Here is a 27,695-nt window from a genome sequence, read left to right as displayed (position 1 = left end):
CTAGCATCTTGCCAACACTGTTTGATGGAAGAGGCCCCACCCTCTCTGGTCACAGGTTCAAGATACCATTTTGTAATTTTAAAGCTGGGCAGTACTCTGCACTTGGGCTGAGTTCAGGCAATACAACTGCAGTCCAGCCCAGCTGAGGAGAAACAGGGGAGCTCAAGCTCTCTTACACATATCTAAGACAAATCCCACTACCCTACCATGAGCTCTTGTGAGACAGAGACATGAGTGGACTATATTCCCCACAGTTTCTTGCCCATGCCACATTCTTGAGAAGGGTCCTGCCCTCTTTGATTGCAAGCCCAAAGCCAGTGCCATCTTGAGAGTTTAACCTTGGGCCATACCCCACCCTCAGGCCAAGTTCTAGGTGACATGGCTGCAGCTGCCACCCATCCAGGAAGGGAAAGGGGAAACCAAGATCTCCTAAAAACACTTAGGACAACACCCACCCCCCTGTTACAGGCAGTCAGGGGACTGGGAACTAGCCTGCTCAATCCATTGCAGCTACCAGGACTAGTAACGTGGACCACTCAATTTCTTCATCTATAAGATTTCAGAGTTGGGTTAAATTGTTTTCTATAGTATCCTAGTCACCTCTAATATTTCCACAAGTGTCATATCAAGCTCTAAGGCAGAGCTGAACTTGCTTTGGAAAGAAGAATGAATTTATGGATGTGAAAAATAGAGATATATAAATAAATGTCTTAATAATGTGTTTCTCCAAGTATGTTTTTCTTCATCAGTCCAATGTATCCAGCACAGCAGTTGTTATAGTTTGTTTGTTTTGGTAAGAAAAAAAGTACAAAAAGAAATTCTGTAGCCTTTAAAGAATATTAAGGTTTCTTTTAGGACAAGGAACCATACAGGGCTTCAGCATGAAATGTATTTAGTTCCAGGCATTAAAATTTAATGGATTAGAGCTACCTCTTGTGTCATAGACATCCCCAAGTGAAAGGATCCATTCATCAGTATAAAAATAACTGCTTATGAAGGTTCAGACTTATATGCTTCTTGTTGAAATAATTCTGAATTTATTTTCACAAAAGCTATTAATTTTTAACAGTTTCAGTATGACGTAAATCCTTGACTTTGCTAGAAATTTTAAAAAAAGAAAGAAGAAAAAGAGAAAGAACACACTCTTGGATTGAGTATCTGTATTCTTTCCAGGATAAGGCCTCCAAATTTGCTTTTGACCTATTTTTTCTCATCACCTCTGCCTACTCTCTTTCTTCTGTTTTCCAGTTTCCCAAAATCTCTTTCTCCCTGTGGGCTAATTCTAATTGTCCTTTGAATATACTTAAATATTCTCATTTAATAATATAGTGATGATTTAACAGGAAGAGTCTAATTAGAATCTCTAGGGTCTTGGGGGAATGCACATATATGCTATTTGAAAAAGCATATTGGATATTATAATTTCTTTAACTTGTTTTCACTTATAACATATTATTTATTTTAAAATTTAAAAAATATTTAAACAGACTGAATTTTTATGTCTATCCAAATGGGCAAGGGTTTAAAAAGATTGAACAGTGCTGCTGTAGCAACTTTCCTGTGGTCCTGCCACTCCTCAAACACTGCTTGAACTTTTCTTTTTTTGGAAGAGCAATTAATATATATTGCTTCCATTTTCCTAACTCAATTTATTTTCATCCCATTTTTATACCTTCTTCTGTGACAAATTCACTAAAATATCCTTTAAAGAGATGTCTGACAATTTCCTAATTTCCAGTTCTAATAGCCAAAACAGGACATCATTTTGTTCATTGTTGAACTGATTCTACCTCCCTTGAGATACTTTTCTTTTTCCTGTAATAGCTACCATCGAACTATAACTTTATTCTTTCATTTATTCAGTGCATATTTATTAGTGTACATACATGAAGAATTGCTCTAAGTGTTCGCAGAATAAGATAATAAGAATTTAGATCTGGTCCTTGCCTTGATGGTGTGCGTAATTACTATATGCAATTACAAACAGACCACAAGGGCAACAGATTTCTATGGCTTAGCCTGCACAATACTTTTAGTATTTATAAATAAAAGTTTGAATTAATGGCCAACATTTAAAAATTGGGAATCTTCATGTAATTTGTGATTCTCTGAAATTTGGGGCAATAGTGGGCCTCCATTCCAATGTGAAAATGATTAGCTGGAGCTGAATAGGTCCCTTGACATGGGGCATAAATTCTCTAACTTGTCACAGTCTCTACCAATTCCTCTTATATTTCAAAAATAGTGAGTTTGAGTGTTAGTTTATCATTGTCTGCCATATTATCTAATACCTTCATTCATTTATGTTACCTGCCTCATTCCTGAAGACATGTGAGATTGTGACTCCTAATTAGAAGATATATTAATAGATTCACAACCAGGTAATAAACTACAGTATCAAACATATTCTGATAAGGTAAATACTGGGTGGTAAGTGAGTACATTGGAGAGACACCTAACCAAGGTGTCTCTTGGGAGGAGTCAGGTAAGATTCTCCAGGAAATTATGCGGTTTAATGTAAGAATTTTAGGATAAGTTAACATCTTAAGTTAGTATCTTATTAACTTTTTATTGAGAATATGTTAATTTAGAAATAGGTTATGAAATATTTGATTAGTAAGAATAAATGTATTAAAAAGCCCATCTTAATGATTGCTTTAGTTTATAGGTATAAATGTTCTCTAGTTTCTTAAAATAAGGTCTTAGTATTAAACAGTGTTTAAAAGTCACCATTACCCGGATAATTTAGTTAAGTATGCCAAAAATGGGATTCTTTTTGAGATTTTTTTTCTTCAAAGTATCTTTTATTACTATCTTGATAAAATCCCACTGGGGAAAATACAATCTTTAATTAGGAAACGTTATTTGTTCGAATATAAAGGTAACCAGCATTAAAAAGTTAATTTAAATTCATGAATCTTTTAATCTGGCCTCCAAATCAGTGGCTCTCAACTGGAGGTGATTTTGCCTCCCAGGGGCAATGTCTGGAGACATTTTTGGTTGTCATAACTGGGAATGAGGGAAGGAGCTACTATCATCTAGAGAACACAGTTCAAGGATGCTGCTAAACATTTCATAATGCATAAGACAGCTTCCCACAACAAAGAATTTTCCAATCTAAATGTCAGTAATGCCAAGGCTGGGGAATCTTGGTCTAAATAGAGCATTTAGAAACTATGAAACTCTTGCTTTGAGTCTTGGATTTGAGGATAATTGAAAAAACTTCTCAAGTTTGCAATAAAATACATATGCTAAGGAGGAAAAAATAATGAGGAAAAAAGATAGAATGGTTTCTAGGCTTTGAACAGTCACTAACAGAAAACGTAGAGTCATGTACCAAAAAGAACCTAGGAGAGTGAGCTAGGAAAACATAGGTTTGAATTAGACTTTTCCCCCTTCAATACCCTTCCACTCTATGATACATATATAAAATGACTTCTTCTGAATAATTGAAATGAGATCTTATTAGAAATTTATAAGATGAAATAATGACAATTATCATTCAATAGCCACTTTTATCATATAAAATGCTAAAAAATAGGTTGATGAATTAAAAGGGGCTACTTTTCTTTCACCAAAGAAATTTCATTAAGCAGCTTGTCTGTGAGTTGAATAAGAGCTTTATGTGAGGTTAAATTAGATGCTATAGTAGGCTTTTGTTTATTAACATTCTCATTTAAGACCTTCCAAACTATATTAGATATCCCAATTTTTCCCCCAAAGTCTGTGTTTCCTTTTAGGAGTATAATTTAAATGCCATCTGAAGAAGTGTGCCTCATAGTGGGTTATAAATATGACATGAATCTTGTTAAGAAACTTCATTAGGGTGTAAATTAGAAATTCTATTTATATTTATTTATATATAAAGATAAATAATTTTTTACTAATATTTAATATGTAAATTTACATTGGTGGTCTCAGTTTATATATCAGTTAGTCATATGTCACATAGAGTACTTAAATAAACACTTGGAATTCTAAATGAAGAAGTGCTGAGAGCTGCCTCTGATTTTTCTTTTTTTGGCTTTAGTACATGGAAATGTGCTATATTTCATGTGAGCCAAATTAAGTGGATTTATAAATTTTAATATCTAATTTTAACTGAATTGACCCTTAAAAAATTGGCAGGTACTTTTAAAGGATTCCTGTGAAAAAAGCACATATCATATATATTACTAATTTAAGAACCAGCAAAGAAAAAGCTGGCACTTTTCTACTAATCTGAGCTTTATCTAAGCCAAATTTCCTATCTAATCATATCTGAAATAAACTTATCAAAATATTTTGATATTATTAAAAAGATAAAATATGGATTTATAGCCATAAACTTTAACACTTATTATTCTCCAAATAATGTATTTTACCTTAAGCTATTAACTAATTTTCCTTATAATTTCTAAACAAATACATGCATTTTGGGGTGTTAATTTTGCAGGGTACATGATAAAAAGTGTTTGGAGTCCATTGATCCAAGTATAAACTCTACTTCTTTGATGCTTTTAGGATTGCTTTTTCTCATCTCTTTAAAATGTAATAATCCAGAAAGTCTAGTCTATTTCTCTTTGTTTTTCTCTATAAAATGGCTAACATATTAGTCTCTGATACCCCCATAATACACTAAAATAAAAAAAAAATGTTTATTACAATTGAAGTTCAATAATAATAATGGTTAATTTTTATTAAGTACCTATTGTGTGCTAGGTATTTTGCTAAGTACTTCATGTTTTGCTTCTTTTAAAACTCTACACCACCTAACTAAATAGATAATTCTATATGTGCCATTTCAGAGATAAGGAAATTGAGGGGAAGAAGGAAAGATCAATTTGCCTAAAAATGTAGAGCTAGTAAGTCTCAGAACTGAGATAGGAATAGAAGTGTTCTGGTTTCTAAGCTGAAAGTAATTCTTAAGTTATGGAACATCAACAAATACCAAGTATTGTTGGTGGTAATAACTGGATACCCATTAATTTCCAAAAGAGAGTTTCTCAAGGATCATTTATAGGTCTTGCATACTGAGGAATCAAAGGAAAAGACTAGGCCCAGAGCCCACACAGATTACCATATGAAATATGCAAATACACAAATAATTATAAGTGCTATAATTAAAGATAATGTAAACTTGTAATTGAGACTCAAAAGAGTGCAATAAAATCTGGGAGTTCAAGAAAGCTCAATTTATCTTGGTTTAAATAAGTAATAATTTTATATTAAGCAAAGAAATAAAAAAAATTTAAGCAGAAGATATTACAAGAACAAAAATATGGAAGTGTGAAAGCACTTGCCTAATTGTCAAATTTTAGCCTACAAATACATCAGCCTGAATTTTTTAAAAAAAAGTTTTTTCTGGTTGTGATGGTTAATTTCTATATGTCAACTGAACTGGGCTAAAGGATACTCAAATAACTGGTAAAACATTATTTCTGGGTGTGGCTATCAGGGTGTTTCTGGAAGAGATTAGCACTTTCATTAGAAGACTAAGTAAAGAAGATCACCTTCACCAATGCAGGTGAGTATCATCCAATCTGTTGAGGGGCTAAAAAGAACAAAAAAGGTGAAAGAACGGTGAATTTGCTCCTATTTGAGCTGGAACATTCATCTTCGGCCCTCAGACATCACTGCTCCTGGTTCTTGAACCTTTGGGCTCAGACTGGGATTTAAACCACAGGCTCCCCTGGTTCTCAAGTCTTTGGACTTGGACTGAATCACACCGCCAGCTTTCCTGTTCCTCAACTTATAGATGGAAGATCGTGTGACTTCTTGGCTGTACAATAGTGTGAGCCAGTTCCTATAATAAATTTGTCTCTCTCAGATAGATACTTAGATTGATAAACAGACAGACAGGCAGATCCTATTGATTACATTTCTCTGGAAAGCCCTAACTGGTTGAATAGGGGTATGATAGGGAATGAGAGTTTGCATTTCTAAAATATTTCATTTGAGGTAGATGTTGTCTATTTTTTTACCACAATTTGAGTTGCAAAACTTGAACAATAATCCTCAATATGCAAACTTTGCTTGAATCAAAATTGCCTAGGTTGTGTGGTTAAAATTTACATTCACAGCCCACCTTAGATGTGCCAAATTAGATTAGGGTGAGTGAAATATTCATTTTCAATATGTAGTTAACATATGATTATCATGTACATTGAAATGAAAAGCATTAGGGTTGGGAGAGCAGAGACTGAAGGAAGAGCCTAGAAAGGGATCCAGCAAAATTATGAGTCAGTATCTTGAATCTGTTACTTAGGTGTTTGAATTTTATTATATAGGCAATGACGACAATAGAAAGTTTAAACAAAGCACTGACAATAGTGCTAATTTGTGTCTAATCTAATTCAGATCATGTAAAAATTCAGATCAATGTAAAAATAGATGGGAGCATGACAGAACACCTTTTGTGAATTTTCCATACTGATAAGTAAAATCTATAAAATGAAACAAAATATTTGACACAACTGTTCTCAGGCACTGAAGAACATGAACAAAGAGCTGTGTCCTTTGGAAGAAGGGAAAGATATAAAGTGGGTCCCAGAATATCCCATGATTCCTCTGGTTTTTCTCTCAAATACCACATAGTGTAATATAGAAGTCTCATTGAGTTGAGAGTGGAGATCAGAACTGACTGCATGAAATGGCTGTAATTTGTGGAGCACAGCAACTGAGAAGAAAAAGTGAAATATCCCTTGTAAGAGCACTGCTGAAGAGATTCATCATGAGTTGGGCTGCGTAGGCACAAAGAAAGATTCTGCAAGGTCTAGAAGAAACCATATGATTTATGGCTCAAGGGGAATGGTAGTAATACTGGAAATCATTACTGAAATCATTTCAATATTGGAAATGTACTGGTACATTTTGGAGTTCCAGTCAGCCAGAATGGAGAAACTTCACTGAGTAGTTTGGGAATACATGTGAGATACCAAAAAGCCATGCCTTAGTTTAAGGACCAGGCCCAGGTGTGAGGACCACATCCTTGAATAGAGGTATGCCAAGAGGCTACGTTCAAAACTGAAATAGACTTGCCCTAACAAAAAATCAAGTCAAGACTTACTAGATCAAATGTACTCACCAAAAATGTAATTGCCTGCCAAAAACACAACAAAAACAAGCATAAAAAACATCCTTTAAATAAAGATGGCATGATGATTTCCTATAACACATAAATATGTGAAAAATAGCTTGCAGTAAAAATTAATAGATATATGAAGAAACAAAAAAATGTGATCTGTAGCCAAGATAAAAAATATTCAGTAGAAACAAACACTGAGCTAATCCAGATTTTGAAAACAGCAGATCGGCATTTAAAGTAGTCACTAATAATACGTTCAAAAACTCAAAGGAAAATATGAATAAATGAAAAAACAAATGTGTCATCATAGCAGAGAAATTGAAATTATATCTTAATTAATCTTAACAAATGAAAATCCTAGAACTGAAAAGTAAGCATCTGAAATGAGTAATTCACTGGTGGGTTGGCATCAGATGGGAGATGGCAGAGAAATGGTCTGTCCATGAACTTGAATTTAAATAAATAGAAACAATCAAATCTGGAGAACAGAGAGAGAAGATGGAGAAAAATAAATAGACAGTGATATGTGGAATATTATCAAGCAATATAACATATATATTTGAAAAGATAATGGTCAGAATTTTTGAATTTGATGAAAATATAAACCTACAGATTTAAGAAACCTTATGAACCCCGAAAACATTATACAGAGAAAACCATACATAGGATTATTATAACCAAATGGCTGAAAAGCAAAGATATTTTCCCTTTTATTATTTTCTTTAAAAGACATAAATATTTTACACAAAAATTCTAACAATATATTGGGATTTATATCATGTATAGATGTGATATATATGGCAACAATAGTATAAAGGATAAAGATAAAATGAAACTATACTATTGGAAGCTGCTCAGACTTTAAGTCAAGTAGACCAATATTAATAGGTATTGGGCTGTGATACATTGAAGATCTGTACTGCAATCACTAGAGCCATCAGTTTAAAAATAATACACAAAAACTTTTGTTCCTGTTAAGAAAATGATAAGGCAAGCCACAGATGGGGAGAGATTTTTGCAAAATGTATATTCAACAAAGGAACTATATCCAGAATAGATAAAGATCTTTTATAATTCAAGAAAACAATAAACTGAATTAAAAAATGGGAAACAGATTTGAATAGATACTACATCAAAAATTTGGTGTCTAATAAGCACATAAAAACCTATAACCACATTATTTATCAGGGAGATGCAAATTAAAATAATAATGAAATACTAAAATATATCCAATAGAATGGCTAAAACAATAAAAAGACTTATAATACTAGTCTTGGCAAGAATGTGGAAACTCATACATTGCTGATGAGAATGTAAAAAGGAATTGCCAGTTTGATAAACAGTTTGGAAGTTTCTTATGAAATTAAACATGTACTTATCATGTGACCTAGCAATTTTACTTCTAAGTATTTTCCAGGAGAAATAAAAACATAGGTCCAAAGATTCATACCTGAATGTTCACATCACCTTTATTTATAATAGTCAAAATCTGGAAACAACCCATATATCCATCAATAGATGAGTGGTTAAACATATTATGGCATATCCATTATAAGGGAATATAATTCTGCAATAAAAGAAATTACTGAATATACAACATGAGTAAATCCCAATAGCACTGTGATAAATGCAAGAAATCATATGAAAAAGAAAAAATATTGTATGAAACACATTTATGTATTAATAAAATTCTAGAAAAGAGAAATCTATAATGACAGAAAACATATTAATAGTGTGCAGAGACCAGATGGTAGGGAAGAGGAGATTAACTTCAAAAGGGCATCAGGGTACTTTTGGGTATGGTAGAAAAGTCCTATAACATGACTGTGGTGATGGTTATATGACTATATACATTTTCAAAAGTTATCAATTCTACACTTAAAATTGTGAATTTTATTATGTATATATTATACCTCAATAAAACTAAACCCTGTGATAAAATTGACAAAATTTAACAAAACATATAAGGGTTAACCATCAACAAGACATTAGAAATTTAAATATCTTCTCTATCCTTAGGAATAAAAGCAGAGATGATACCATTGGTTAAAAAATGCCCAGTCATGAGGCAGCCCCAGCATGTCAGAGTGTATAACTGAAAGAGCTATTGATGTGGCCAAGAAAAAGATGTGAAAGTTATATTATTCATTTTGTGAGTGTTACGAACAAAATTAAGTTCAATTACAATCTGAAAGAAATATATATATATAAATAACTGCTCCATATATATCAAAAATGTTAAGATCAAGAAAGGGAGGGATAGGCTGCAAAATTCCTTCAGATTAAAGGAGATTACAGATATAAGAAAACTGAAAGTGAATGATACTGGATTAAATCCTAGACCAGGAAAAAAAAATGACACAATTGGGACAATTGTTAAAATTTGTTTTTTGACTGTAGATTATAGTATCATATTGATGTTAAATTTTCTGATTTTACCTTTGCATTGGATTTATGTAAGTGGCTTTCCCTGTTCCTAGGAACTGAAGATTGAAGTTGGCAATAGTGCACACTGTATCCAATTTACTTTCAAATGGTTATGAAAAAACAGAATAACAAAAATGCCACAAAATGTAAACAGCTATTGAATCTGGCTAAAATGTATGCAGAGTTTTTTGTACTGCCCTTGCAATTTTTTAAAAGTTTGAACTAATATTAACATACAAATTTATTAAAAATATATAGGAGAAGGGAATTGGAATGCTAAGTGAATTAGATACTTATTGGAGTAGTTGAGTCAAGGAATAATTAGAACTAGATTTAATTCTTGATAGTTGAATGACTATTTTATATTGTTTTTGTGTTTAAAGTGGAATGGTAACCTTAATTTGTTTTTTTGTTTTTGTTTTTGTTTTTTTACCTTTGTTAAGGAATATGCAGAATAATCATGAATTCTATTATGGCCTTTTAAGAATTTTTGCCCACTTTGTTTCCTAAGAATCTAAATTCATTCAAAATTGTTATGAAAGACTTATGGTCTAGATATCCTTCTGTAAAATATAAGAAAACATAAGAAATAGAACAAAAAGAACTCTAAAAATGGAAATTTAGTTTTGATAAACAGAGGTGGAAGAAATATATTCTCTAAAGATTGTAGCACTAAATCATTCAGAACCCATTTGTGTGGCAGTGTCATGCTAAAACTTAGCAAATGAACTAATACAGAAAGAATCTCCTAGATAGTCAGATTCAGAATTCATGGTTTCACATACTGCCTTGGCTATTCATCACCATCTTCCTAATCCTTGGAGTTCTTCTAATTTCACCTCCTGCCTTTCAGCAGAAAGGTCAACAACAGATGCTGTTTTCTATACCCTGAACTGAGCCTCCATTGGAGTTTAGCAGAATGATCAGCAGGTATTAAAGACAATTTAGCACTTAATTGAGGCTTTCTCCCAGAAGGAATTAGAAGGATTGACTAGGCATTGGCCAGACATGAAAATAGATGGAATGTTACGAATATTTACATTCTGATTCATAGGAATATGTGAATCTGAATCATGGGAAAATATGGCTCTCTTCCCTCAAAATGATAAATTCTATATAGGCTGGAGGAGGGATGTAGTGTAGAGGGATCTTGATAGAAGCAAACAGCTGCCCCATCCCCCAAACACACCACAAAATTGAAATAAAATGCTGTCACAAACTCACATAAAAATAAAAAATATATAACAATGAGATTCTTGGAATTATGAGCCAACTGTACTTGATTCTAATCACTATTCTAATATTAACTAGATATCTAACTTTAATCTTCAATTGCCATTTCTTATTTAATGGTTAAAGAAATAATGTATATTAAACTTAGTATGATATTTACCTCATAATAAGTATGAAGTGGAAACTATTATAAATAAAGAATATGCTATTTACATTATATAATTTATATAGTATATAGATTTATGACAATCTCCAGGATCAAACCCAACACTGAGTATCTCTGTCCAATCCGCTATTATATGTATTCTTCTGTCAGGTACTGAGAATAAGTTGGGTCCAGGGCCTCATGTAAGGAAACAAATAACTGAAGCAAAAAAATGTTTAGGGAAAACTTGCAGAAAAATAATGCAGCTTCAATGTACTTCTTTTGTCCTCAAATAAAAACTCATCTCTCTCTGTTTAGAAGCAGCTTGGTGTTCTGATGTGGAGCACTGGCAGGAGAACTAGACTGCCCGCTCTTAAATCCTGGCTAATCAAGTAATCTGTATTCACGTGCAGAGTTCTTGTGATAATTAAGTGAGTTAAACATGCACTGTGTCTGCTAGATAGAAGATACCTGCTCAATAAAGAGAAAGAAGTCCATTCAGTAATGTAATGCCTCTGGTCACTCAGAAAGTTCTCATTATTACTGGTTTGCCAAAAAAAAAAAAAAAAAAAAGCTTTAAGATATACACTGTCCTTGGTTCTAAAACAGTATTTATGGGAATGGAAATGTCATACCTTGTAAACTGCCAAGTGCAAGGCTGTAAATCCATTTCTTGTTAGTCGAGATGGGCGGAGCCCTTTTAACATAAGGGTTCGAACATGTGACTTGTTGCCTTAGAGAGAAAAATGAAAAAAGACTAAATCACTGTGGGGATGGAGTAAGGGACTTTAAGATCTCTCTTTGATTTAGTGATAAATGCCATGTTGCTGCAGGAAAATGTCAAGCTGCCATTCTGCAGGCCATTTGTATAGTTTTCTATTAATTGACAGTCTTACTTAATAGTGAACATTTCTATTACATTAATAGATCTTTATATTAATGTATATTTTGATGCATTTTTCTTACATTTTTATTTAGTACTCTCATCATCAGATGGTTTTAAAACATAAAAACATGAAAGAATTAATTTAGTAATCTATTAATGAAAAAGCTTAAATTCAAACAAATCTAATTATAGAGTACTCCTCAGAACATCATTAGCAGTAGAGTGTATGAAGATTAGAGAAATAGGGAAGATATGTCCAAGGTTAGAAAGGCATTTTTAAATTTGGAAGGATGATCTGTGAAACAGAGTCTGTTTATTTTGTTTGGGAAGAATTATTAGGGACATGGTTAGAGTTGACACTTATACATTACTTATTCATTTAAAAAGTTGAGTTTAATGAATTTAGTTTGTATTAACAAAATAAATATTAGCCATTCGTTATTCGATAAATTTATTCAGTGGCTACTGTATGCCTAGCACCAATGTGCTTGGGATATACACACAAACTCCCAAAATTCAATCAGGAAGAAATAAAAATCCTGAACAGATCACTAATGAGTAGCAAGATTGAAGCAGTGATTAAAAAAAATCTCCCAACAACAACAACAAAAAGACCCAGACTAGATGGATTCACAGAGAAATTCTACCAGACCTACAAAGAAGAGCTAGTACCCATCCTACAGAAATTATTCCATAATATTGAGAAGGAGAAAATACTCCCTAACTCATTCTATGAAGCCCATATCATCTTGAAACCAAAGCCAAAAAGGACACAACAACAACAAAACTACAGACCAATATCTCTTATGAATATAGATGCAAAAATTCTCAACAAAATACTAAAAAGCCAAATTCAACAGCACATGAAAAAAATAATTCACCATGATCAAGTAGACTTCATCCCAGGGATGTAAGGATGGTTCAACATACACAAATAAATAAACATGGTTCACCACATAAACAGAAACCAAAAAAGACTATATGATCATCTCAATAGATACAGAAAAAGCATTTGATAAAATCCAGCAGCAACTTTCATGATAAAAACCCTCAACAAACTAGTCATACAAGGAACATACCTCAAAATTATAAAAACCATATATGACAAACCCACAGCCAACATCATACTGACTGGGAAAAAGTTGAAAGCATTCTTACTAAGAACAAGAACAAAACAAAAGAGCCCACTATCACCACTTCTATTCAACATACTACTGGAAGTCCTAGCCATAGCAATCAGGCAAGAGAAAGAAATAAAGGGTATCCACATCAGGAAAGAGGAAGTCAAACTGTTGCTTTTTGCTGAGGATGTGATATTGTATCTAGAAAATACCAAAGACTCTACCAGAAGACTCCTGAAATTGATTAATAAATTCAGCAAAGTCTCAGATTACAAAATCAATGTATACAAATCAGAAGCATTTCTATGTACTCATAACAATCAAGCTGGAGTCAAAGCAAAGACTCAATGCCATTCTCAATAGGTACAAAGAAAATAAAATACTTAGGAATTTACTTAACAAAGAGGTGAAAGATCTCTACAAAGAGAAGGATGAAATACTGATGAAAGAAATCATAGATGATACAAACAAATGAAAAAACATCTCATGCTCACAGATTGGTAGAATCAACAATGTTAAAATGTCTATACTGCCGAAAGTGATTTACAGATTCAGTACAATCCCCATCAAAATACTAACATCATATTTCAAAGATCTAGAAAGAAATAAATCTATGCTTCATTTGGAACCAAAAAAGAGCCTGAATACCCAAAGCAATCTTAAGCAAAATGAACAAATCTGAAGGCATTATATTATCAGACTTCAAATTAAATTAGAAGCCTATAGTAACCAAAACAGCATGTGACTGGTATAGAAGCAGTGACGTAGACCAATGAAACAGGACAGTAATCCCAGATATGAAACCACCAACCTACAATCAACTGATCTTCGATAAAGCAGATAACAACACACACTGGGAAAAGGAAGCGCTATTCAATAAATGGTGTTGGAAAAACTGGATAAAAAGACTTAAGTGTAAGGCATAAAATATCTAGAAGAAAACATAATAAAAACTCTCTTAACACATAAGTCTAGGCAAAGAATTTGACTAAGAGCACAAAGGAAATTGCAGCAAAAATAAAAATTAATAAAAGGAACTTGATTAAATTAAAAAGCTTCTGCACAGCAAGGAAAATAATCAAACAGAGTAAATAGACAACCTACAGAATGGGAGAAAATATTCACAAAATATACATCCAATAAAGGGCTAATATCTAGAATCTACAAAGGACTAAAAAAATCGGCAAGAAAAAAACAAACAACACCAATAAAAAGTGGGAAAGACATGAATAGAAGGTTTTCAAAAGAAGGACAAATGGCCAACAAACACATGAAAAAATGTTCAACATCACTAATCATCAGAGAAATGCAAATTAAAACCACAATGAGATATCACCTTACCACTGTCAGAATGGCTATTATTATAAAAAGTCAAAATGCTGGCATGGATGCAGAGAGGAGGGAACACTTACACACTATTGGTGGAGCTGCATTAGTAGAACTCTATGGTAAATAGTATGGAGGTTCCTCAAAGAAGTAAATATAGACTTACCACTTGAGTTATCAATCCCACTACTGGGTATCTACTCAAAGGGAAAGAAATCATTTTATCAAAAAGACACCTGCACTCAAAAGTTTATTGCAACACAATTCACATTTGCAAAGATATGTAATCAACCTAAATGCTCATCAATTCAAGAGTGGATTAACAAAATGTGGTATATTTATACCATGGAGTATTACTTAGCCACAAAAGAAATGAAATAATGTATTTTGCAGCAACTTGGATGGAACTGGAGACCATTATCCTAAGTGAAGTATCTCAGGAATGGAAAAACAAACACCACACGTTCTCTCTAATAATTTGGTACTAATTGATGAGCATACACAGGCACAGAGATATGTAAAGGTCATTGAAAATCAAGAAAGGGGAGGGATGTTGAGGGGAGGAGTACAGACCTACCTATTAGGTACATCAACATTATTTGGGTGATGGGCACACTAATAGCTCTGACATAAGCATTATAAATGTTATTCATGTAACAGAAATATTTGTACATTCTTAATATTTTGAAATTAAAAAATATGTAAGCCAAATTAAACTGTTAATCTTCACTTTGATCAATCTTCATTTTTAGTTTTTATCTTTGGCATTTATCACTTTTCCACATACTCCTTCTACATATTGTGAAGCAACTGCTCAATGATATTTTGAGGAACGCTTTAAGTGCTTCTGAATTTAACCTAATCACTGAATGGCATGCCCAATATTGAAAAGTGCTTTTGATTTCTAAGCAAACTGAATGACTTGGTTTAGAATAGGAACACAAGGAAACAAATTTGAGAGCTAAATCAATTGGAATGTCTACCCTACCAGGTAGTTATTGCTTCAACTGAAGATTATCAGGGTTGAAGGTGACAAAGCATAAGAGAAAATTGAGTATGAATAGAATTCTCTTTTATAGTATTAAGCAGTTCAAAACACTGACTATATATATATATATATATATATATATGTATATACACACACACATATGTATAACTACTTAAAAAAGTACTCACCTCCACAAATGCAACATAAATGAAGTAGCGACAGCCCATTTTCAGTGCGGTAATTTAAATTGACTTTATTGAAGGCTTCATCAGAGCTGAAAAAAATATTTTACAGAGGATCTCAAAATTCATCTTTTAGTATATTGTTTTTCATTTTGAAATTATAAAAAAAATTTTACTATAAATTCAGAAATGTATTTTTTTTTTATTTTTTGCACCTGGAGAAAAATTTTTAATCCTTTGTATCATGAAGAATTAAAATTGAGAGAAAGTACTGTAGTTTTACCGTGTAATGATGCCACTGGACTTGATTAAAACACTGATTCCAATAGTTACTCCTGAATCACTGACAGGTGTTATGTGTCACAATAGCAAAGTTGGTGGTTGTTTTTAAAAACATATGAAGACAAGATCAGACATTTTCTAGGAGCCTGATGAGAGTCACTGTGAGCATAGAATACTTATATGTATAAAATTGACTGTGAAAATCAGAAAATTTTGCAGTTTGCCAAATGTGAAAAGTCAATGAAGTTCAAATTTGGTTTGAATATGTAAGGGCCAAGGGAAAACTTCCTGTTTGTCCCTCTGAAGTTTCCTGAAAATCAATTGATGAAAGGCAGATTAATAAGAGAAAAGACATACAAATTTACTAGATCATAGTTTTAGTGATGCAAGTGCCTTTAGAATGCAGACCCAAAGATACAGGGGAAACTGTCTATTTTATGCTAAAGTTCAACAAAGTATGAATGGTTGTGTAAAAATATCATGGGACAAAATGAATATGATCTGATGCTAAGAGACTGAGTAGGGAAATTCAGCAAGGCCTATCTGTCTAGATTCTTCTTAACTTCTCTGCAAAGCATTCTTTCCTTCTGAGTATGGGGCAAGACCTTCCCTGGAATGGAGGTCTTGTGATCTACAATCAAACAATGTAGGTCAGATCATTTATTTATTGCTAGTTTTTACACAGAAAGGTGGGAGGAAAGTTAAAGTTATATTTTTAGGTTTCATGGTTGGCTTTGAGGTAAAGGGGTTCTGGTTTCTATGACTTGTTTTCGGGAATAGGGATTCTAGTTTCTGTGGTTTGCCTTGGGGGAGAATGAGGAACCATAGATAGGAGAGCCAAAGGTCAGAGAGCAACTTCTGCTTCTGAGGCCTTCATTTTGGGGTATCATTCTCTGATCCCCAATAAAAATTATGCTAAAATTCTTCCAATATTTACACTTCAAAAATGAAGTTATACATTCACGGTAAAGTTGATAATAATAGTAAAAACAATACAATAATCATTTTTTGATCACAAAACATGTGCCAGATACGATAGTAGGCACTTAAACTCATTTATTCCATACAATACAATGTCATATATATTATTTTGCCTATTTTATAATTGAAGACATTATGGCCCAAAGACATTAAATAACTTTCCCAAGTTGGAAAAACTAATTAAAAGGCAGAATTTTGAATCCTGGTGTAAGTATAAAAACCAAGCTTTAAGGATTACCTGCATTGCTGAGATGATTTTTGTCCACTTTTAAAACATCAAAACATATGTAATATTGGAGATAAACATTGAAAAAATAATTTTCTCAAGAATATATTACTTCTTAGGAGCTAGCTCCAAAGTTTTTTCTTCTTTCGCTATTTGCTATTAAGTTCATCACAGTTAACTCAAAAGAAAGTGTATCCTTCCCTGTTTTCCTCTTGGGCTGCAGGTTATATAGTTCTTTACATTAACAAAAGCACTTTCTTTCCTCCTTTACCCCAACACTTTGTTTTCTGTCTTGTGGTTTTATAGTGTGTTTTATTTACTGGATAACAGAAGGACCAGGGAAGAGAAGCTACAAAGGCTCAGAACTTCTGAATCATTGTTCATCATGCCTCAGTTGCCAGTCACGGTTTTTTTGTTTTTTTTTTTAATTTATGGACACACTGATTTCCTACAAACTTTAGAGACGAATCCAATCTGTGTATTTAGAAAACCGGAGTTCAGCTCTGCAGAATACCTGTAATATTATTTGATGTCATAACCACAAAGATCTCTGTGACCTGCGAACAAATTTTCAAATGTGTTTCAAGTACCTAGTTTATTTTCTTCCAAAAAAGATATTTATAAAAGAATTGACTTTGAGGGTTTGAAAGCTTGGCTTGGGCAAAGACTACCCATTTCCAAGAAACATGTTATTTTGTGAAGTTACTGCACATACCATAAGTAGCTTTATCATTTACAGTTAGGCTCCTTATAAGTTGAAGATTAAAACAGTGAATTATTTTATCAGAAATAATTTTGTTTGCACCATTCTTTGAGCTGATCGAAACTACTGATAGAAGTGAGTTAAATTCCTAAGTATCTTTCATGAAATCCTGAACTACCTGATATATATTATATTATCAATATTTATAAACATTAGAGTTTATGGTACTTCTACATAAGGCATTCTAAAGCAAGTTGAAGTGTGATTTTCAATATGAGTAAGTGTGTCCATGGACTTTGCTGCTGAGAAGTTGAACACGGAAAGCAAGAAGGTTAGGAAGGTGGAAAAGTTCAGGAATATTGTACTTCCATGGCTATAAAAATAAACCACTGAGCTTGCCTTTACTAATTAGAGCATTTCACTGAGTTCCTTCTATGACCCTGGATTTAGAGGCTTTCTCTTTTTAGCAGCACTTGGGGAATAGCATCTTTTCTTTTTCTATTTTAAAATTCCAATAGCTTTTGATTTTCTTAACTGGATGGCTTGATCATTATGTTCTGAATTTATAGAACCTTTCAATTGTAAGTACTTTACAAGTGATAGGAGCCTTTGGCTCACTCACCAAGGACTGTGCTATCTCTAAAGCTGCTGGAGATTTAAATAGGCAGGAGGCAGTTTGAAATTGACCTGGGAAGCCAAGGATATGATCTCATTTCTACTGAGAAACATCCTGAGAGTACCAAGGATCTCAAGAGGTCGAAAATTTTAACTTTACATTTCTTTTGAAAGGCTACCTGTAGCTCTCTAGGGCCCTCCTGGGGCAATGGTCTTTGTTCAGACAAAGGAAAGGATTTCATTAATAGAATCACTCCTCTTCTCACCTGGGACTATATCACAGTACCCTGCCAGAGTTTAGACTTTCTTTATCTGTGAAATCTGACTTAGTCAGAGTATGAGAGAACTTTGCTTCAGGCACATGTTGTAATACAGTGGGATTATATTCCTTTTTCTAGTCTCTTATCAAATGAACCTTCTCTTTCCTTTCTTTTCTTTTTTGTTGGAGAGATTTCTGAATTTCTCTGTAGAGATAATGTGAAATTTGGGGTATGAGAGAAATGAGTTTACTTTTGGATGTCTGTTTTTTATTTATATATATATATATATATTATTCACCAAAGTGAACTGAAAAGTTCAAATTACACATAGAACAAGAACTAACTGTACACTAGAGTCTTTAAATTTGATCTCTCAAACTTTTAATATTAGTGTATTTTCAACATCAGAGATATTTAAAGAACAAAAAATACAAAGGGGGAAAATACTGAGATCAAAATCACTTTATCTGAGAATATAGAGTCAAGTGCTTTCTTATTCCGTGATAGAAATTTGATAATCCACTCTATAAGTCTGGCACAACACCTACTGAACACTGCTATGCGCCCCACCTCTGCTCTTAATGCTTACTTTGGGTTGTTTTCAACAGTCTTCTTGATATAAACTACTCACTAAGTCCCAGATCTTTTAAATGCATCAGTTCTAGAAATACATGGAGTAACTACAATCCTGCTACTGACTGTAGTATTAGTCATGATATCTAATGCCCTGATCAGCTTTTCAAAAGAAAGGAAACACTGAATATACAGAAATATATAAGATATCAAAGTCCATTGCTTATGTTTTTAAAAAAAGGATAACACTAAGTCAATGTCTATTGCTTATATAAATAAAATTGAAAGCATGATGAAATTAGTGACTTTTTATTCAACAATTATTCCTTCTCCCACTGGATCTTGAACTGGTCTTCACCATCTTTAAGTGACTGGATATAAAGTACTAAAAAGTTCCTTGCCTTAAACTAAGCTGCTTCTTGTTGCTTTTGTTCTCTTGGATTCTATCCTCCTTGAACTCACACAACTTCTATTAATGTCAACAAAATGAATCAACAGAGAATAGACTCCTATAATATTTGGCAGTCAAGTGTGATTTTAATAGTACAATTTTTCACTTAACTTTAATAACTGGAATGTAAAATTTTAAAATGAGAGTTACTTTGGGGGCTATATTTGAATCCTAATTCTCACTTCCCATTAACTTCCAGTCAAACGTTTCTGTTTTGATACATGTAATTAAAGTAGTCACAATTTTAAAGCAATCATTCCTAGGAGAGAAATTTCATTTTCTCTTCTTTTGCCTCTTCTAAAGTAACTGTGTATGTCAAATTCACTGCCAATTGAGCATCACTTATGTATTCTAATACCCTAAGCTCAATTTATTTTTTAATTTCCCCTTACATTTTTCATCACCTGCCATGCCATACTGTAACTTAACATACCCTAATGAGTTCATGGTGCATGCTGGGGCATGAATGAAGGTCCTAATTAATAAAGTCACTATTATGAATAGATTTCTAATAGTAAATTCTCTCCTTAATCATTAAAAATGGTAGTTCTGTACCCAAAGGTTACCTTTTCTTGTAGCATAATGAATTCTTTTCTTAGCCTTTACCTTTTACCCAGAAAAGTATGCAGTTTTGTGATCTAATTAAACTTCTTTCTCATGACCTCATCCTTTTCAAAGACACCTGACATAAACACAAGTGGGAACTTATTAAAATGTAACATTTGAACAGTTGGCCAAAAATAACACATTGCTGTCTAAGACATCAAGAGAAGTAGATACATTTTTAAAATTAATTCATTGGCTGAAATCTAGAGAAAGACCAAGAAGGTAGAAAGACAGTAATGATTTCTTATGGATTGTCTAGTTACTCAAATTGATCATTTAGGTTTCAAATGGCTGGTTGTAACTTCTTGTGTAGTTCTTTGTAGATTTTCCCCACTCACCCCAAGCAATAGAAGTAGAAAAATCATCAGTCATGTCTGTTTCCAATATACATCCCCCAAAAATATCCAGAAAGATATTTGTTCAGTATTTCCCAGATCAAATCTGAAAACTAACAATGTGAAATATATCAATTCATTTATACAATAAACAATTATTGAGCTATAATGACAGAGCAAGAGTAGCTAAATATTATAAACTTGGGATAATTATCTCATGATGTTTTGTGAATTTTAAATGGGTAAGAGCTTATAAGACTTTTATAAATATTAGCTGCTACAATATTTTTCCACTAAAGCATTGATATTGATTACTTTCACTTTTTAAATGTTTTGTTTAGCTTGTAAGAAGGATAGGGAAGTAGAAAGGAATAATGTGAGGCAGTATGGGATGGGAGGGAGGAAGAAAGGGTGTATAAAAGGGGGAGAGAGAGAGAGAGAGAGAGAGAGAGAGAGAGAGGCAGAGAGAGAGACACAGAGAGAGATTGATTGAGGATCAATTGCTTCACAAAGATTTTATAAGACCCTATAAAATTATTATTATTTTTTACAACTAAAAATTTACAATTAAAAATAATTATTATTATTTACAACTAGTTTAACCTGGACAAACAAGAATTAGAGAAGTAGATTGTCTTGGGGCAATGTGAATTCTTTATTTTCTCTTTGGTTTGAGTTCTTTTTCATAATTCTTGGTTTTTGTTTTGTTTTGTTGCTAATTGGCACAATACACTACCAAAATATGCCAAATAATACTTTCATTTTATTTTAATTATAAGATGACATTATCCCCTTCAATATTCTACTTGGTAACTTGATAGAAAATATCTATTCTTCTTAAATAAGGTCATCCTGCAATGTTTCTGGGGCTATTCATTTTGTAATGGCTAAATTTCTTAGTTGGTTGTAGTTCTAAAAAACATTTTTAGAAGATATTTCATTTTCAGGATGAGTATGGTAGAATCCAGCTGGGCCCAGAGGATCTATTCAGAGGGAACATAAACAAAAAGGTACATTCAAAAAGCCTCCTTCAATTTCTTTTTCCTCTCATTTTTTTATTTCCTCTAAACATTGTGACTGCTTTCTCATGAAACAGAACATTCTTTGAATATTTTTGTACATTTATTAAACTCTATCAATTTCAAAGTGAGATATTATCATTATTGACCAAGTTATATCTACCCAATGCCAAAATAGATTAAAAATGAGGTAATTTCTTTGGATTATGTTGATAAATTATAAAATGTGAAAATTATAAACTTCTCTGGAATCTGCTCATAGTGTTTCAAATTTCATATTACAGAATAAGCATAGAAAGAATAGGCTTGACAATGAATTAACAAAACAGGTCTAAAATTTCTTATGACTTAAAAATATATTGAAACAAAATAATTTAATTAGAAGCCTTTTAAAAATCACATGTAGAAAGCTATCATATAAATGGTTTTCAAGGAGTATGGAAAAATACTACATCTTGCCTGGGGGAGTAGGGTTTAAAAATATACTCTTCTATTTACACCTCTAGGGGCAGTTCTAATACACAGAATACAGCAAAATTGTGGAGCGGTTTAGGGAAAATGAACATTTTTCAAAGATAATTCTGATCCATGCCTCTTTCACCCTCCCAGGTGGAGAACCAAGATCATGATGATTATACATTTTGAAATCAAATAAACATGAGTACAGTCCTAGCTCAACCATACAAGTTGTGTAACTTAGTTCAAGTCAGTTTAATTTGATTAGCCTCATTTTCTTCAGGTATAAAATGGCAATTGCAATACCTACTTCAGAGGGTTGTTAAACTATAATGAGTAGTTTTTAACTATCATTTTTAAGTTTTTACCATGTGCCAGACACTGTGCTAAAGCACTTTACACATATACCATTAGGATTATATGAGCTAATGCACGTAAAAATACTTGATGGCATGCCTGGCATATGGTAGACACTAAGTAATTAGCTTGTTTTCCTTTCAAGTGCTATACATATAGGTATTACAAATACATACGAATATAAATAAGACTAAATAAGACAAAAAGCTGCCTTTGGTGAACACATACTGGTGGGGAGACAGACCTGAAACGAATAAAGACAACAGCATGTAGTAAGTGGTATTATAGTGATAAACATAATGACTAGAGGCAGCACAGACGAAGAAAGATTCAGACAATGGTACTCTAACATGCCACTTCTGTTTTTCCTTCTCCTTCTGCCTTATCTTCGTCCTTATTTCTCTCTGTCTCTCATTTGTCTACCTCAACAAATGCCCCAAGTTATGAGTGAGGGCAGTTTTACAGTAGATGAAAGAACATTCCATTTCCATCCCCCTCCTTTCCCACATCAAGCTCCTATTCCAAAGCTGCTATTAATTGGCATACGCAAGATTATAATTAAGCTCTTTTTGTCTTATTTAAGTTTAATATTATATTACTCTTTTTATTCTGTGGGTAAAAACTATGCCAGAAAGGTTGTGTATTTGAGCTGACAAAGCAATGGTGCATTATGTAGTGGAAAATCTCTTATAATAAATAGAATTACTATCTACTAGGAGTGCCATGCAGAAATTTGTCAGAAAATTAAAAAATAAAAAGAAACAAACGTTTATTTACATCACTGATCCTTCACCTGTGACTCTACTGTTAAATGTTCCTTTGGGGCATTGTATACAGCTTTCTTGTTTTCTACATGTTTAGAGAAAGGTTGATGTTAAGCAGCATAACACAATTGTTCACCATGGAAGTACTCTTCACATTATATAAGAAATAAGTAAAGGTGAAAATAAAGAAATTTAAACATTTATTTAGCACCTAAAATGGCACAGATACTCAAATGTGATTTTATGCAATATGATGTTTAATCTTCCCAACTACCCTTAACATTTTGGTGGATGAACCAGAGAGTAAGATAATTTATATTCCTCAGCACACTATTTTTTTCTTTCCTGTCATTCATCATTTTATTCCAAAGAAAGAAAATACTTAGAACTCTTCCCTAGAAACAACTGCCTTTCTTTCCAGATGATGCTATCTGCCTGTATGGAATCACAAAGCAGAATACTCTACTTTTGTTTGTTTGTTTGTTTTTCTCTCTTGACTCTCTATAGACCAAACTAGTTGCTTACTTTCTGTTCCCACACCTCTCCTCCCTTCACCAACATTAGTTCAGGCAAACAGTTCTCGGTGCAACTTGAATATCTTTCTAGAAGCATAGTTTTCAAACTTTAGCAGAGATATCATTTTTACTATGCATAAGTATTGTCTGGGGAGCTTGTTAAAAATTCAGGTTTCTGGAAGATATCCCTAGAGGTTCTGATTAATTTGATAGGTGGTCAAGTCATGGAATCTAAAATTTTAGCAAGTACTGTAGGCTACTTTTTTTTAGGCCTTGGAAAAACAAGATTCTAGACTGTAGGTAATTCTCTCCTCGGTTTCATTATCATCACTTCTGCCTACTAGGACATTTCTGTGGCTTCCTTAATGGGTTTAGCACCAGGCTACTGGTCTTTCTCTCTCTCTCTCTCTCTCAAAAAAAAGCCCCATCATTATTCTTAGAATTTGGCATCCATTTTGATTAGCCTTCTAATATTCTGGTCTCAATTTTTCAAATTCCTTTCAATTACAATCTTTAAAAGCTATATTTTTTATTTTGCCATCCACTTAAATTGTTCTAACATTTTATATTTATAATTTTGAAAACATCCTTTTCATATAAAATATGTTATCCTTTTTTACTTTCTAACTTTTAATAAACTATTTGTTACTCCCTTTTTGAAGTAAACTTTCTGTCTTTCAAACTGTCCTTATTTATCCAATCAATCATGAATGATAATAGAAACTTCCAATTATTCATTGCCTACTATGTGTTGGACCCCATACTTAGCATTTAATTTATAACATTTTGCACATATCCTGTGAATTAGTTATCATTTACTTTATTTTACAGATGCAAATGAGACTCAAGAAGATTAAGAAACATATCCAAGGATATATAGCTTATAAATAGAAGAATCTTGACTTAAAACCATATTTGTATTGATATAACTCCAAAACCCTTCCACTGACAAGCATAGCTTTCTTATTCAACTTCGATAATAAAGCACATTACTTTTTCTTGCCTCCTCTAGACTTTCTATGGTACTCATCCATTCTTGCCTATATATCTTTACTTAACTATGCTTTTTATCTAAAGTGTTTTTCAAAATTAATGAATAAATCAAGACCCAAATCTTTTTGTAGTTAGAAATCATCTTGTTTTTCCTTCCATTTATCACTTGTCAACGCCTGTCTTCTGTGAGTGTTATTTATGTAGGTGAGTCCCCCTCAACCAAATCGTGAACTCCTGGAGCAAGAAGCAGAGTATAGTAGGAAGAGCTCTATCTATGATATTAAACAGACGTTGCTCCTAATCACATCCCAGCATTTACTGACCATATTATCTTGACAATTCACAATGTCTTATCTCTAATCTTTAGTTTACTATGTGCCAAAATTAATATTATGCACCCCACAGAATTATGGTGAGGCTTAAATAATGTCCCATATATGATGTGTCTAGAACATCTTGAATATAGCTGGGACGCAACAAATCCTGACCTTCTGATACTGACCCTGCCTCCCACCCACAATGCTAATCAGCACAAAGAAGATCACATTTGACGTAATTAGTAAAAATGTAGAAAAAGTTACCTATCACAGGGGTTGTCAAAACAGCTGGTAGTTGTTGAAGTTGTATGAGAAAAAACCTACATCTTGAATCTATTGTTAAGCCTAATCCTTAGGATTGGATATAGTCTAGTCTACCCTTGACATACTTGCACAATACTTTCTAAATTAAACAATCATAATAAATGAAGATTTGACCTTACAAAGTTGAGGAAAATCTCTTCAGTTTAGTCACATTTCATTCAGCATATTGATGTGAATCGGCAGGAGCTAGAGTGTGTATAATTAAGTTCTACATTCATATCTCTTTTCCAACAAAACAAGTATGTATGTATAAATCTACTAAAGTGCCAGTCACATCTCTACAGGAATTTTAAATGTTTTCTTGTACCTGAGCATGTGATATTTACTTGCAAAAGTCATACCAGTGGTATCTCATCATGTCAGTGTTGAGTTCAACATTTTGGGCCAAACAACAGAGAGAATCATCTATCTCCCAAACCTTACATTGAACACTTGTGAAAGCCTTATTAACTCCACTGACAAATTTCATATAAACTACATTATACATGGATGATTGTATTTTCCAGTTATGTGAGATTTATATGTTTAGTACAATTAGTATATCTAAAATTTCTTTTGAAAAATATAATGTCATTTGATCAGAGTTTTACCACACTTGTTTCTAAAACAGAGGGAGTTCTTTGCCATGAGTATGTTATATGAATAACACAGCTGTAAGTGAACATGGCTAATTGGCTTATATGGAACTTTTCCTTAGGCAGCTAACTTTACTGACCCTCTAAAGAGCATCTAGTTTTTCAGAGTTAGATTCAATTTCTCCGGAAGGTTGTGTATACAAGGGTCCTGCTCCTCTTTTCTGAGCATTTTGTGTCTTTCAAGGTTGTGACACTATCCCAGACTATTTTTCTCTTGTTATTATGGAACAAAACCCACTGAAAGCCAGAAGCCAATATTATATGTTGTTAAATGATTGTTCAGGGGCAGAATCATACTCAGTTCCATCAAGAAACAGCCTTTCAATGTCAAAAGACCAGAGGGTTTGTTAAAATTGGACTTACCTTAGTAATTCAAAGAGAACAATATGGCCAATATGTTACTCTCATTTGGGAAGAGAAGTCTTGCTGTTTGTTGCTGGCATGGTTTACATGAATGATCTAATTCCATAGAAGATTATTTAGATAAGCAATAGCTTGCATTTAAAGTCCAGACCCTAGGTTCCTCTATTTTTAAACTTTAGTGATTAGAGTGTTCAAGTCATATTTTAAGAAGGTGAGATGTTTGCACTTTGAGGGCCATCTCTGTGATCAAGAAGAGATAATCTGACATGCTGAGGCTTAGAACATGACTGTTATTTTTTTTTTAAATATAGAGATTTATCTAAAAATAAAATGGATAATGAAGACACTTATACAAAGAAATAATAACTCTTACAACTTTACCCAAATATATGCCTTAGTTCTGTAAGTTCTTTTTCCTTGATCTGCAGGTCATCTTCTAATCTTTCTATTATAATATCATAAGATTCACTGACTTTCTTCTTCCATTCATCTGGTGAAGAAAAACAAATGGGATTGATTCATAGTTTTGTGTTTTTAAAAAATGTAGACACAGATAATAACATACTAGTAATCAAAACTCTTTTTTTAAAAAATTCTGGATACTATAATACTTAAATTACTGATTATGAGTTTAAAATGCAGATGTTTATCTTTAAAATGAAATCATATTGAATTGTAGTAATTAAGAACATATATGATATTGGATAATATATTTACATGGAAGAATATATTTGACTTATTTCATTTGATTTTATTGCATTTTAATTATAGCAATCTCTAGTTTCAAGACAGTTTTTAGGTTTTGAATACTAGACACTTGAGATATAGTTCTAAAATACCTATATTCAGCAGTATTCCAAATTATTTTCTATAAAATTATACCAAGGAACTAAAATAATATTTTTGTAAGAAATTTTCTGTTTCTTATAAGGATCTCTCACATAGAAATGATTTGAATTCAGAGACTTCCCAACATTTTCATATAATACACTGTCTTATCCTCTGTATACAAATTAACACACATTCCAATGAGTTGTTAGTTATCAGTAACTATAATTGAACTATATTACATTTAAGGAATTAAGAATAATTACCAGTACAAGTTTGGGTTGGTCTAGATTTATAATTTCCCATTTGTTAGAAGTTTCTTATTTTCTTCAGTGCAGTTCTTCAGGTTACAAGGTTATAAGTTCGAGTGCAGTGACAGTCCAGTTGAAAATACTTTGATAGTATGGCTAAAAATAAGCTAACTGCCAAATGGAATGTCATGCCACATGACAAAGAACAAAATAGTGCGTGCTTTCAAGGGTGAAGTATTAAAGGGAACTAATCAGCCTGTTTAAAAGAGCAGTATCAAGAAAATAAATAGCCAATGTTTCAATAGGACTATTTGCTTCCATCAATTGATTATCCATACATATCTTCAGGGCTATTCTTTAATAGATAAATCTAAAAAGTGATTTAGTTACATATTAAGTTCACAAAAGAGCAATTAAAATTACTTAGATCTTCTTTCAGGATCATTTTCTCCTGAGCCAAAATAATG

The 27,695-nt window shown here is 32.6% G+C and overlaps 1 protein-coding gene across 1 annotated transcript in view; it reads right to left on the bottom strand.

Annotated features, from left to right (window-relative positions):
- The window catches only part of TNNI3K (TNNI3 interacting kinase), a 276,625-nt gene extending 249,220 nt beyond the window's left edge, over window positions 1-27,405 (bottom strand). Inside the window, exons 1-4 of the mRNA XM_012760372.2 lie at window positions 27,244-27,405; window positions 26,531-26,639; window positions 15,381-15,466; window positions 11,507-11,604 (exon numbers count right to left, since the gene is read on the bottom strand). Of these exons, the coding sequence (XP_012615826.2) occupies window positions 11,507-11,604; window positions 15,381-15,466; window positions 26,531-26,639; window positions 27,244-27,283 (333 nt within the window). The 5' untranslated portion in view covers window positions 27,284-27,405. The remainder of the gene's footprint in view (window positions 1-11,506; window positions 11,605-15,380; window positions 15,467-26,530; window positions 26,640-27,243) is intronic.
- Between the last annotated feature and the right edge of the window lie 290 nt (window positions 27,406-27,695).

This window comes from Microcebus murinus, chromosome 2, assembly GCF_040939455.1.
Source record: "Microcebus murinus isolate Inina chromosome 2, M.murinus_Inina_mat1.0, whole genome shotgun sequence".
Classification (NCBI taxonomy): domain Eukaryota; kingdom Metazoa; phylum Chordata; class Mammalia; order Primates; family Cheirogaleidae; genus Microcebus; species Microcebus murinus.
Note: the sequence above shows the minus strand (reverse complement) of the source record. Positions and strands in the feature narration are given on the sequence as shown.